Source organism: Colossoma macropomum, unplaced genomic scaffold, assembly GCF_904425465.1.
Source record: "Colossoma macropomum unplaced genomic scaffold, Colossoma_macropomum, whole genome shotgun sequence".
Lineage (NCBI taxonomy): Eukaryota > Metazoa > Chordata > Actinopteri > Characiformes > Serrasalmidae > Colossoma > Colossoma macropomum.
In genome coordinates, this window is record NW_023494795.1 from 32,494,242 (window position 1) to 32,508,614 (window position 14,373).

Below are 14,373 nucleotides of genomic sequence, written 5' to 3' on the forward strand. Positions count from 1 at the left end.
GCATGAACAAACAGTGAAATTATCAGCCTGAATCATCAGCTCAGCAGCTCAGCAGTTGAGACAGAACAGAAAAAAAACGCACACTTTGGCACTGTATACACTTACACCGCTGAGAGTGCCACACCGAGAGCTGAGGAGGAAGCAGCTGAAATACCGTCTTACACTCTGATCAGACGAGAAGCGTTTTGGTTTAAGATGCATTTCCTGTGTCTGAGCGGGCTCAAGTCACTCTGAGCAAATGTGAGAGACACGAGACACTCACAGCTCAGTGAGCCTCAGGCAGAGACAGTGCAGCTATTATAAAGAGAAAAAGAGGCTCAGAAGGCTCCTTTCTGTACAGAGTTCAGAGACATGGCTTTCCAAAATGTATTTTTACACAAATGAGTTTGTTTCTGCATTTGTCATAACTCAACATATTAACCCCAATGCAATAAGTGATTATTTGTGCTGTTTATTCTACTCTTCTCCTTTAAAAATGTGATTTCTTTTTCCTGTTTTGCGTTTATTATTAATATGATATAACAAAGCTGAAAATATGTACTTCACGCTTCAGCGGCCGTTTGTCAATTTGCTAAATCAATGCAAATCAATAATAAGTGTTTCTATAGCAATGTGAATTGCACTTGAATGAGTGAAACTACCGCAGTGCATCCAACAATAAAGGCAGCACAACGCTTTTTTATAGTGATAGGAAACACAAAAGCGCACAGAAAGCTCAAATTACACATATTGATCCATTTCACTGACCAACATGGACATGGATGCCCACCTTGAATCAGTTAAAAGGGCCAAACATAAGCGAATGGATCGCCAGCGAGATGTTACTGTTGAACGTACAGGGTATGTGTTTCTAATGAAGTGGGAAACAGAGGAAGTACAATAAAGTTTCTAATAAAGTGGCCAGTGAGTGGAAGTACAATGTAGGTGTTTCTAATAAAGTGACCAGTGAGTGGAAGTACAAGATGGGTGTTTCTAATAAAGTGGCCAGTGAGTGGAAGTACAAGGTAGGTGTTTCTAATAAAGTGGCCAGTTAGTGGAGGTACAAGTTAGGTGTTTCTAATAAATTGAACAGATAGTGGAAGTGCAGGGTCAGCGTTTCTAATAAAGTGGCGAAACAGAGGAAGTACAAGGGAGGTTTTTTTTTTATAAAATGGCCAGTTAGTGGACGTACACGGTAGGTGTTACTAATAAAGTGGCCAGTTAGTGGAAGTACAAAGTGTTTCTAATAAGATTACTATTACTAGATTGAAAAAGTATGTGAGGTACATCATTAAAACTTACTTCAGCTTAGCGATGACCAGCACATCACTGAGAAGAAACAGATGTCTCTCTCTGGTCTTCAGTCCCTCAGTCAGCTGGACCATGTCATCCAGAAGCAGCTCAGAGTCCTCAGTGGCCAAACCGAGCACAAATGGGCTCTGCTCCACAGAAATGGGGAATGGGGCCTCCTCCCTGTACAGCACAACAGCAACACACAGCTTCATTCTCAGTTAAAAACAAACCAACTTGGGCCATTTACCTCATTTATCTGGGTCACTAAATAGTGGTAAATGGCCCTAGTTGGTTTGTCAAAGGTATATCAAACAAAGAAGCTGCTGGTGTTCTCAGAACAATGGAATGACCACCCCAGAGTCCAGACCTCAACATCATTGAATGTGTTTCAATGAGAAAATGCTAAATCAACTTCTAAGACTGAACTTTGTAAGAGTGAAACTGAAACTGAGTCTCCTGAAAAGAATAGAAGCTGGTGGACACACTGAGCACAAATGACCAAGAACATAAAACTGGGAACTGAAAGTAGTCCTTTACAATGACCCATCCTTAATGAGACTTCATAAAGACATTAGAGTGATACTGGTTTATACCTTATAGGGGACCAGGGCATTCCCAACGCCTTTCCAAACATCAGGGTGGGTGCTGACCGTCTCCTCTGGGCCAGACTGCGCAGGTGCTAAATTAAAACAAGAGGACACTGTGTTTGTACTGCAGCAGCATTATAAAGAGTTAATAACAGACTAAAAGAGTATCAGCCTTCACTAATTCAACACTGTAATACATATGAAGTGACTAACAGCTATTACAAGCAGCTGTAGTCAAGTCAAATCAAATGAGATCTTAGGGTCTAAAAAAGTTCGAGAAAAGATCTAGAAAAAGAATAGAACATAAAATATGTGCCATACCTTTTGCATATTTTTTTAATTCAGCAAACAAACAGTAATTGTGTATTAAAATGTGCTGAAATGTGTTCTCTGCGGAGGACGCGTTCACTTATTTTCACTTAGAAAATCAACACGACACATAGTTTGAGCAGGGGCACCCAGACTTTTGCATACATTGTAGATGATTCACTGTATTACTCATAGTAAAAGTTTTATCAACACCCTTCACAGTCTGATGTACTCACTTCAGTAGTCACGTCAGTAAAGCAGGCATTCTCGCTGAATTCTGCACTTCTAAAGTCTCTGACAAGATTTGAAACACAGAATTTCGTAACATAAACGCCTGTTAGATATTTCACCACAGCCAGCAGGCACACAGTGAGTAAACAATGAGAATGGCCTTTAACTGGGCTGAAGTTTCCCAATTTCCCCAATTACCCTCGCTAGGGCATTTCTAACACATTACTGCCCACTTCTGGCTAAAGGGCTGATTTCTGTTTCACCAACTAAACAGCTAAACAAACAAAACTGTCTGCTTGTATTTGTGCTGGTAAGTGACAAATAAGCCCATTAATTCTCATGTCACTGCCAAATAATTACACTGGATGTGGATCAGCTGCTGAATGCAAAACACTGTCGCGCAGCTTAATTACAGCGCATCCTGGATGGGGACCCCTCATCCGCACCGTTGCATTCTGGGACAGTCATTCAACCCAAAACAATGAGCACTTGTTCCAGCACCGCCATGAAAAACAATATGCTGTCGTTTGCATGGATTATAGCCAACTGAGCACTAAGACAAAACAGAGGCTTATAAAAGCAGACAATAGTATTACATTCAGGATGTACTGCATAAAATGGGACGGACGTAAGAAAAGAACTATATGAAATCTGTTGTTTGACATCATCATTGGATGGAGAAATGAGGTTTTCCTAAAAATGTTCAAGGGTTCTTTTGTGGTTCTTTACAGAACCATCAACTACACTCTTACAAAAAATGGTTCTTCAAGGGTTTTTTTTAGTAAAGAAAATGGTTCTATATACAACCCTGTACACTCAAAGAACGTTTTGCATGATAAAAGGGTTCTTTGCATCATGAAAGGGTTTTTCAGATTGATGGAGAATGTGTTGTAGAACCTTTTTAAAAAATGGTTCTATGTAGCACCAAAAAGGGTTCTTCTATTGTTACAAGTTTGATACCATAACAATAGAAGAACCCTTTTGGGTGCTATATAGAACCCTTTTCAAAAAGATTCTATATAGAGCCATTTACAGCACATTCGATAGAACATACAAGGGAGTGAGTTGTCGTGAATAACATCACGGCTGCGATTCAGCTGCAGACACGAGTACCGCGGACCATCACAGCTGCGATCTTATTCATAACAACACTCAATCTGCAAAATGAAGAAAATGTAAAGCAGAAGCCCCAAACATTGTATCACATGTATTTTATTACTGGTGACTCCCTCTGCCAAAAAAGTAGCCCCCTTTTGCATAACAGACAGAGCCATGAAACTGTCACAATATCAGGTTCAGCTCAGCCTTTTCAGTGTTTGCCAGATGACACTGAATGCGATTTTGTTTCAGTCGGTCTATAAAATATTTCACAGCTCATCCTGTTCGCTGGGTTCTGTTTGGTTTCTGGCCAATTCTAGTTTGTTTGGTTGTTCACAGCTGTACATAAAAGGTTTTTTAAAGGTAACAACAGGTTCAGAGTTTGAAGTCGGTCTGTGGTCACGCTCTTCTTCAGAATCTGACCAAACAGGATGCAGTTAGGTCAAATAGTATCTCATAGAAGTTATCCAACATAACCATTTTCTGTTTTTGCATGTGCTAAAGCAGTAATGGTTAGCAGCAGCGTAAAGCAAATGCCATGGCTCTGTGGAATGATAAAGTTTTTGCGGTAGAACACTTCTAAACTAATTAGATTGTGCCATCAGAACTAACTGGAGTATCCACCTTACTTTTTGCACGACCACTGTATTTCGAGATTATGGCTGAACTATCCAGCTGGAGAACAGATGTGTCATTCATTACAGTGTTTAAATAAGCCAATTGAGGAATGTGTGTCACTACAGCTGAGTGAAGCTGCAAGTACAGAAAGAACAGGAATCTTATGAGCATTAACCTCTCAAGAAAGTACAGAGCTTCAGATCACAATGTAGCCTCATAATCACCGCTTGAAAATTCCCAGTTATTATTGTTAAAATCTGTGCCTATAGTTTAGTTAGTTTACACTTTCTTTATTAAACTATATTATATATATACTTTATTTAACTATATTATTTATATATATCAGTTTACATTCCCCAAGGCATCATGGGGCGCAGGAGGAAGGTGAATAAAAGTCCACATTGCATCATAATTACAGGCATGATATAACACAGCAAATGTTGAAAACATAAAATAATAAAGGTGAGGAATGGAACCAAACAGGGTTGCGTGCCATAGAAGAACCACTTTTGGTTCTCTTTCAAAGGAAACATGCAGATGAAGAAGGCAAAAGGAACTTGCACATTCTAGGGGCCCCATATAGTGGAAAACTGATTTTGATGTTTAAAAGAGATTCAAATAGCCCATATGTGGAAACTAAGCTACAAAATGTCCCATTCAGAGGTTTTTGTTTTTGTGATTTCAGTTCATTAACATACACTGTATCCAGCAGCAGCTTAGCTCCACCCTTTCACACTGAAGTTATAATGAGAGTTTCAGGACTGCTTTTTGAATAAGGCACCATACAGGGCCAATCAGAACAGAGCTCATTTACATTTATCAGTCTTAATGGCACATTTACAAGAACAGACTGTTTAATTCTAAGAGATAATGAAATATTAGAAAATGGTAAATCAGAATTGTCCAGGCTGGGGTCTTCTCTGTCGTTCTTTATAGATACGAAAACTGGACAGTAAACAAGCGAGACAGGAGAAATATAGATGCCTTTGAACTCTGGTGTGATGAGGACTTTTGAGAGAACCTTGGATGGCAAAAAAATGAATAGATCCTCAAACAAATCAAGCCTCATCTCTCAGTCGAAGCTCAGATAACCAAACTAAAGCTCTTAATGAAGACATATTCTGAGAAGAACTAATTCATTAGAAAAGATCTTTCTGCTTGGAAGAGTTGAAGGTAAAAGAGGAAGAGATACAAGTAAAGAAGGAGGAACCAGCCATTCAGAAGCTCTAAGACCCAAATAGAAAACAGGAAATTCTGGAGAAAAACTATCCACAGAAAGCACTTGATGGCATTTAATAATTATAAGAACCAAAATTACGTGTCTAATGACCCTCACAAAAAGCTCAATAGACAAAAAATGAATCTTGAAGTGATTTAAATAAAATGCATTTTTGTAATTTGTAATCAAAATTAGCATTTTGTTATTAGACTTATAATTAGGCTGTATGATGTTTATGGACTCTTTCACATCAAGAAAGGTAAGTATTAAAACATGGCTTATATTTCTGACTGCCGCTCATATTTCCAAATGATTTGAGGAAATTATAAACCAATTACTTCTACAGCACAGTTTCAGAGTTTTTTACTGCCTACATTTATTAAGGTCTTATTAAGTTGCTCCAGTTGCATGGGAACTGGGTTAGGTGGCAAAAGCACAGCAGAGCCCAAACTAAGAGCATATTAGCGCTCAAATAGGTTCCATTTGAGACATATTAGGTTTGGATCCACTGTGGCAAGTACCACTACAGTACTTTCTCATAGCTTTAAAATGATAGCATTGCTAAAAATTTTATTTACATAATTCGGCCCCTTAACCAAATACAGTTAACCAGCCAAAGCCTTGTTCCATCAGCTATCATGGACACAGAACTTAGAAACACTGATATGACAAATTTCAGTAATTTGGTCAAGTCTGCTTGGCTTTAGTTTTACGTTACTCGTGTTGTTTTGTGCCTGAACAGTTTCCAATAAAGACAGACAGGAGGCAGTGTGAGAGCTTACTACTACTTCAGTGAACAAGCATGGGAAGCCATACTGTTTCAGAGTAAATATAGTTAGACATGTACAATTTAAAGCCCTTCTCTAACAACAATTTGACTTCTACTCTGTGCTTTTGCAAGATGGTAAACTGCTTTTTTTTGCCAACTCCTTAAAGAATTGTGTATATAAAAGAGCCATAATCAATCTGTTTGTCAGGCTAACATTAATGCTACACTGAGTGGTTCTTATTGAACTCATAGAAAGTACTTGATTAGTGTTGGTGTTCCACAGGTGTCCATATTTGGTCCCCTTCTGTTCTCTCTACACGTGTCGCTATTTGGTCAACCTATTAACAAATATGGCGTCAAGTTTCCTAGCTATGTAGATGATATACAGCTTTTTATCTGTTGACTTATTGCATAGCCAATATGGATGAATAAAATTCTTAAATGTAATAAGGCTAAAACAGAAATCAGAAATTCTTGCTGGTCAGACCAATGCAGATAGAGAGAAAATCATGAGAGAAAATGTAGTCAGGAAATTGTGTGTACTTTTTGATTCTGAATGAAGTCTTAAAGCACACATCAACAATGTTAGTCGATATGCCTTCCTTTACCTGAGAAACATTGCTTAAGACTATATATTAGTTTGCATGATGATAAGAAGTTAATGCACACTTTTATTTCTCATGACTCGACAACTGTAACTTGCTGTTTACTAGGTTGCCAAAAACTGACTGAATGACTGACTGAGATGAGTGATAATAGCAATATTAAAGAGAGAACATATTTTACACATTCTTGCAAGAAGTGTTCAGTTAAAATCGAATTAAACATTGCTGATATAGACTTATAATACTGATGTGATAGTAATATTGTATTGCTAAGCTGCAAGCTACATTTTAGATATACTAAGTTAATCAGACTCATTGGTGAAGCAAGCTTACTGACCAGGACTGATCTAATGTCAGTTGATATGATGGCAACAATCATGTTAACAAACTTGTTCTCTATGCCAATATCAATACATCCCTAAGGAGATATATGACCTTCTCTCTATTTGAAAATAGGTTTGACTATTAGGAAATGTTCTTAAATTGGTCTAGTCTTATTTAACTCATAGAATACACTGACATTCCTTATGGTGTTCCACAGGAGTCCATCCTTGGTCACCTTCTGTTTTCCCTATTTATTGACACTGTCCAAAGAAAAACTTGCATCTCCGTTTGCAGATTGTTACTTTTCTTCATTCAATCATTTGAGCATAATGGACGTCATTTACATTGCATGAACATTTAATTGTAATCGAGCCAATACAAATGCTCCAAAATCACTTGGAAGAAAACCTTTTTACATCAGCTTATATTAAACGTTTGAAAGGTTTTTGCCTTCCTCTGTAAATTTACTTTTTTTGGAGATACATGACAAAAACAATATATAATCACTTGGTCAGATTATTAATAAATAAGGTGGCAACTTCCATAGCTATGCAGACAACACCCAGCTTTACATATTTGTTGAGCCAGCAATGCTGCACTTAAACACCCTGACCTACTTCAAAGCTACTGCCATGGCACCAAACATGGTGATAAACTTGATCTCTATGCCAACATCAGTACATCCCTAAAGAGATGCAAGGCCTTCTCTCTGTTTGAAAATAGGCTGGTCTGTTAGGAAATGTTTCTAAATTGCTTTATTCTTATTTAACTCATAGAAAGCATGACATTGCTTATGGTGTTCCACAGGGGTCCATTCTAGATCCCCTTCTATTCTCTCTATATATGTTGTCAGATTATTAATAAATATGGCTTCAACTACCATAGCTAGGCAAATGGCACACAGCTTTATATCTGTTGACCTACTGTCCTAGATGCTCTGACTGCATAAGTTATGTTTTAAATAGATTAAAGTAATCACACTTATGGATGAAGCAAGCTTACAAACTAGGACTGATATACTCTCAGTTGGTATTATGGCACCAAACATGGTAATGAATTTGATCTCTATGCCAATATCAGTACAGTCTTAAAGAGATGCAATGCCCTCTCTTTAAGCCTAATCATTAGGTGTTGTGACTTCAGCAATATATATTTGGATAAAGATCCTTTCAGAAGAAGCTCAATTATACCAAGTATGGTACATAGGCCAGTCTAAACACTGAACACACTGCTGGTATTGTTTCTCTTAGAGGAAAGTTAGTGGATTTCACAACTTTTGTTATGTAGGCACGTAACTACAATTGCGCAAATTAGTCACTTCAGTATCACATGGTCAGACTTCTAGATAAATTTCTTCATACTATCTTTGAGATTCACACATTACACAATAGATTTTGAGAAATATTAAACTTTTTGAAGATTCAGATGCAGTTATTATGAAAATTTTCCATTTAGTCTACTTCTTCGGAGCTTTTACAGCTTACAATTAAAGGAGAATTCCACCAATTTTTTAACATGTAAATATTTAAAAATATGCGTTAAATTAAATGGTTGAGATGTAAACAGAGTCATTCAGAGTGGTTTGGTGTGAAGCGCTTTGTTCTAGAGAAACTAACAAAATCCAAAATTACTATCCAAAACCACCAGTGAACCTACACATGTCTTCTGAGCTTATATATGGTTTATACATGTTGGTGATGGTGACCCCTGGTTCCTATCAACACCACTGTAAAGAGTCTCCACAATGAATTATTTCACACCAAACTGCAGTTTCCCCTTTAAGATCCCCCTTTTGAGTCAGGCAGATTCAACAATGTTTCAATTACGTGAATCTACGTAAATATAGTTACTATGAATTTATCCAGACTATGTAGATAATAGGTGTTTAGATAATAGGCCCAAACCTTGCACGTTAAATCTCCCTAAACTGTAAGCTGTAAATTATAAGTTACAAAACATAAAATAAATCCAAAACATTCATATTAATTGGACTGAATTCAAAAAGTCAAAAATTAGCATATTAAAGCTACTCACTGGTCGTATTGGCGCAGCAGCATCATCGTAACTTCCCCTCCTCATTGTAACAAACAGATTGGCATAGCACACCACAGCACAGCTCAGTACAGTCTGCAGCACTAGAGCTTCTCAACACTCTAGTGACCAGAAAGCTTCAGAGTGAGCTCCTACACTCCCCTGACTCCTCCAAGAGCTGCTAATGAGGCTGGAAACAATGGAGGCCCAGGGGGGACAGAAAGAGGAGGGGGTTCCGCTTGACCTGGTGAAAAATAATCTGGCTTTGAATGGGAACAAAGTATGCAACATTTTTACAACATCTTATGTCAAAAGCCACTAGAGTTGGATTTTAAGCGCTGCCAGACATAAGCAGATCAGGATGCGAGTCAGTTCATTTAAAGTCAGGTTCATGGAAAGTCCTGTTTTCCTCAGGTTTTTGAAATGATAGAGTTTGATACAGTCAGTAAACACTGTTAAAGTTTAAAAACCTGCCAATCACTGCCCAGTCTGGAGAGTCTATATGCTGAAATTACGTTGTAAAAACAATCTATTTTGAGTGAACCATTTTTGTGACGTCATAAAAACATACTTTTATGCATATCAGCCTACTCAGCCAGTTCACACTTATAACTTACAGTTATATAGAGTGTTTCAGCCTGGGCAAGACACAGTACAGAGCAGCTAATCAAAAGAGAGCTCATTTGCATATGTTAGTCTTAAAGGTGCAGTAACAAAAAGTCTAATTCTGAGGGATAAAGAGAGGATGGAAAATGGCCATGTAAAAACAAATTATGACAGTTTTTGGCACACAAACCTAGACATAAATGGACCTCACAGTTCCCAAACATGGTAGGTATTTAAAAAGGTCATAAAAACACAAAACAAAACAAGAAAAAACAGAAAACGTGTTGGCTATAAATATACATATAATAGAGACCAGTGGGTCACTGCTTTAGGATTCTTAATAGAAGGACAATTGTTAAAATTGTCTTTGGCAACTGACCATATCATATCATGACCATAACTTGTCTAAGCTGTCAATTAAACTACTGTAATGATTTTAAGCCATCATGGAGCATTTCTATTGGTCCATTTATCATGAAAGTTTGACACAAGAGAAATAAAAAGAAAGACAAATGGCAAAAGTGGAGATCAGGTTTTGTTCTGACAGCAATGATATGCTACAAATATGACAGAGAAAGGTCAAGTTTAAAAGGACTAATTATTTTTTATTATTTTTAATAACAAATGTATGACGTTCATAACTCCTCTAGTAACCTCGGCCATTTATGCACTGATACATACAGTCGTACTCAAAAGTTTGGGTCAAATTCCATGTTGTTGTTTTGTTGTTTTCTAAGTGAAAGTAAGTTACACATCCTCTACAGAGAACACATTTCTGCACATCTTAATGCACAATTACTGTTTATTTGCTGAGTTTAACATACTGGAAATCAAAATAAAGCATAAAATGTGGCAAAAGTTATGGCGCATATTACACTTCATGTTTTATTTTTTTCCAATATGTTAAACACAGCAAATAAACAGGAATTGTGCACTAAAATCTGCAGATGTTAACTTTTTCATTTTCACTTAGAAAATCAATAAAAGAAGGAATTTGATCCAAACTTTTGCACACCGCTGTATAACATCAGGAGAGATTCATTCTGAAACGCACTGCTCTGGTTTCCAGGCCGCCGGTGATGTGAATTATCGAGGGACAATGCAACAGGAAAACATCACAACAGGAACAGGGCACAACAACATGTCAGAACAAGACCTACAGGCTCCCCCAAACCCCCCAGAGTGCACTGCGCAAGGTTCAAGTGCAGTGTGAAATAGTACATCATTACTGTGGACATTTACACACTGAACTGCTATTATTGACAGTCATAAATAAAATTAACCACATAAACTGCAGGCTTATTATTCATTTTTTTCATCTTCAGACTTATTATTCAGTAACTACACTATACAAATTTTTTGTCAGTTTAACATGTGGGTACAGGCAATTTAATGCTTTCATTCAACTCAAATAAATACTTTCAATAAATATACACAAAGCAGAATTTTAGTTTGGATGAAAACGTAATATTTTTACTTCAGTCCAGTTTCTGCCCTGTTCTGCGTTTCACTGTGTACCACAGAATAAAACAACACATTAGCTGTTGACTGCAGACACATGAATAAATGATCATCTGTTTAGATTTATGTTTATATTTGTTTATATACCAATGAATTTAATAATTCTTTAAAACTCTCACAGAACAGCAGACTTAATAAAATTCAGAATATATGAGAATAACAAAAACAGCAGTTACACTGAAATGAAGAGGAATATTGAGGACAGTGCTGAGTGGCTCTACTGACTAGTTGTGGCATTAAATCCATCCATCAATACTACTCTAACAAATGCACCCCATTAAACTCACCTCTTCATTGAGCACAGTAGAAATGGCACATTCACCACTCTGTCACAGAAAAACTACCTTTAATGCAAATTTTCTTTGAAGCGTAGCTGGCGGAAGCATGCTGACGTTTAAGCTACACCCACACACACTTAAATGATTCATGACAGGCGCAAGTCGAATTACTGTTATATATCATAAATACTTACATTTATTATTTACTATTATTATTTATTTGGACAGTAAGTCTGTTTTGGTTGTAAAAACAAGATAATTAGAATAAATACAAATGAACATGAACGCAGTAGAAAAGTAGGCTGACTGTACTAATGCTTGCTGTGTTGTCAGCTGGTTATGAGATCAGAGGTTTAATTCCAGCTCCAGTTGTTGTGGGATGTGATCAATTCCACCATCAACATGACTGATCTAACTCAATGAAGGATTGAATAAACTGAATTAACTCAATGAAGGATTGATTAAACTGATTTGCCTAATGAAGGACTGATTAAACTGATTTAACTCAAATAAGGATTGATTAACCCGATCCAATTCAATGAAGGATTGATTAAACTGATTTAACTCAATGAACGATTGATTAAATTCTTTTAACTCAAATAAGGATTGACTAAACTGATCTTATTCATTGAAGGACTGATTAAACTGATTTACTTTATGAAGGATTGATTAAGCTGATTTAATTCAATGAAGGGTTGATTAAACTGATATAACTCAATTATGGAATGATTAAACTGTCTTACACCAGTGAAGGACTGATTAAACTGATTTACCTAATGAAGGAATGATTAAACTGATTTGCTTAATGAAGAGTTGATTAAACTGATTTAACTTTATAGAGGATAAATTAAACTGATTTAACTCAATGAAGGATTGAGTAAAATGACTGAACTCAATACACGTTTGATTACAGTGATTTACTAAATGAAGGACTGATTAAACTGATTCTATCTAATAAAGGAAGAAAATCATTTCCAAAAATGTCTGCACAGCACTGTAAATGGTGTTTCAATCAGAACAGCACTGCAATTTTTCTTTATTTCCTTCTGTGCCCTCTTCTTGCCAGAGTCTTCTGCTCTTTTGTGGCCATGCGCATGCCCTCTGGTGTGGTTTTGTTATGAGATGTTTTGGCAAATTTTGCAAAATTTTGCTGAGCAGATTTAATCGGAATGAACAAAAGGCCAAAATAGAGTCATCTCCCAAGAAAGCAAGAGCAAAACCGCAACTCTTTGGCTTTTATGAGTTGGAGATTATACCATTTGGGTAAACAAGCTATCATAAGTATCTGGCTTAGCTGTGAAGAAGCTGTGAAGGTGTATCCTAATGTTTTAAAACAAAACAATAAAATACAAAGCCTGGAGATCACATCAGGTATGTTGTGTCAATACAATAACACAGCAAAAGAAAGATACAATACAAATAATTTATTATTATTAGTAACTTGTCATTGTTGTCTCCTACAGACATTAACAACATGCTGGGTTAGAAGTTAAACAAGTTTTCCTATTTGATCATAAATCTAACAAGCTCGAAATGGACAAAGAAGAAAAACTCATATCTGATTAATAATCAAAATAATATTTAATTAAGTAATTGACTAAATAATTGACTAAGATTGACCACATTCTTATTAAAAACTAGTCCTTTTGCCAATGTTTTGTTTTGTCAGTCTGTAGTTCTTTACATCCTTTTCCTGTATGAGTCATCTTACAATCAGAAGTTTAACCCATTACTTGGAAGTTTCACCCTTAAAAGATGAAAAAAAAATCAAAAGGTCTCTGAATAAAGTTTGGGTTTACCAGAAGTGGAATCTTGCAAATGAGATTACTTTTGCTTGATTCACACTTAGTTACTGTTTTTCTTTTTACATCATTTACATTAGCATTTACATCATAAGTAAAGCAGCAACAACCACCTTTTTGAGCTCTGTTCCAGTTAATGTCAGAGCAGAGCAGTAAACAATAAGCAAATTAAACCACCAGAGCAGAAAGCTCGCTCTGACTAGTACAGACTGGGGGCTGGCAGTAAGGCTCTCAGTATGTGTCTGAGCCAGTAAAAACAACAGTCATTACACCGCACACTATGATTGGCTGTGATTTTCATGCTGTGGTGGTCAAAGGGAGTCAAAAAGCATTCATTTAGATTATATAACTAATGGCGAAAAAGATCTCGTATGAAAAGACCTCTTATTCTGTAATCAGTGACATGCCCGAATAAGGAACTCTGGGTCTAAGCTGTTTGTCTCTATGGGTAAAAAAGGAAAATGTGGAAATTGCTGCTGTCGGACCCCGTGGTAAACAAAAATGTAAACAAAAATGTTACAAACCCAATGCCTTTTGTTCTGTGTACACTTTTCCCTCAAATATTACAGGGTCCTGTGATACTCTGAGTGTGACATCATCTCAAAAAGAATACATTAAACATACATTATAAAAGTCTATCTCTACAAAACCTTCATTACGAAGATAAAATACTTTGATTTCATAATCAGTGTTACATAGTGATATGCTATCAATGTGCTAGTTATAACAGTGAATTTTCGCATGTTGGTTGTGGTATGTTACACATAAGTAACACAACTTTAATTTCTCATCTAATCACTAATGTAGCCCACTACTGAGCTTACAGCCTAAACTGAGCAGCTACTGGAACTAGACCGAAGCATGCTGATTTAGCTAGCAATGTTACGAGTGGTCCAAATAAAAAAAATACAATTGGCTAATTACCCCCATGAACTCTTACATTTATATAGTAGTGAGGTCCTATGTTAGCCTATAGTATGTGTGCTGCATACTTGAACATCTAAAGCAGTTAAAATCACTCTGGTAGCAGAGTCTCTCGCACAGGGATAAACTCAATGAGAAGTTAAGTCGATGGCCGAACCACAACTGTTCCGAAGTCACTG

General features: G+C 36.7%; 1 protein-coding gene across 3 annotated transcripts in view; it reads right to left on the reverse strand.

Annotated features, from left to right (window-relative positions):
- tagapb (T cell activation RhoGTPase activating protein b) overlaps positions 1-9,215 on the reverse strand; it is a 31,776-nt gene extending 22,561 nt beyond the window's left edge. For 2 of the 3 annotated variants that reach the window (XM_036582211.1, XM_036582210.1), the window contains exons 1-3: positions 9,067-9,215; positions 1,866-1,951; positions 1,282-1,452 (exon numbers count right to left, since the gene is read on the reverse strand). In XM_036582211.1, the coding sequence (XP_036438104.1) occupies positions 1,282-1,452; positions 1,866-1,951; positions 9,067-9,111 (302 nt within the window). In that variant the 5' untranslated portion in view covers positions 9,112-9,215. Of the gene's footprint in view, positions 1-1,281; positions 1,453-1,865; positions 1,952-2,404; positions 2,421-9,066 lie in introns of those variants that run through there. The other variant, XM_036582212.1, reaches the window with a different exon arrangement.
- Between the last annotated feature and the right edge of the window lie 5,158 nt (positions 9,216-14,373).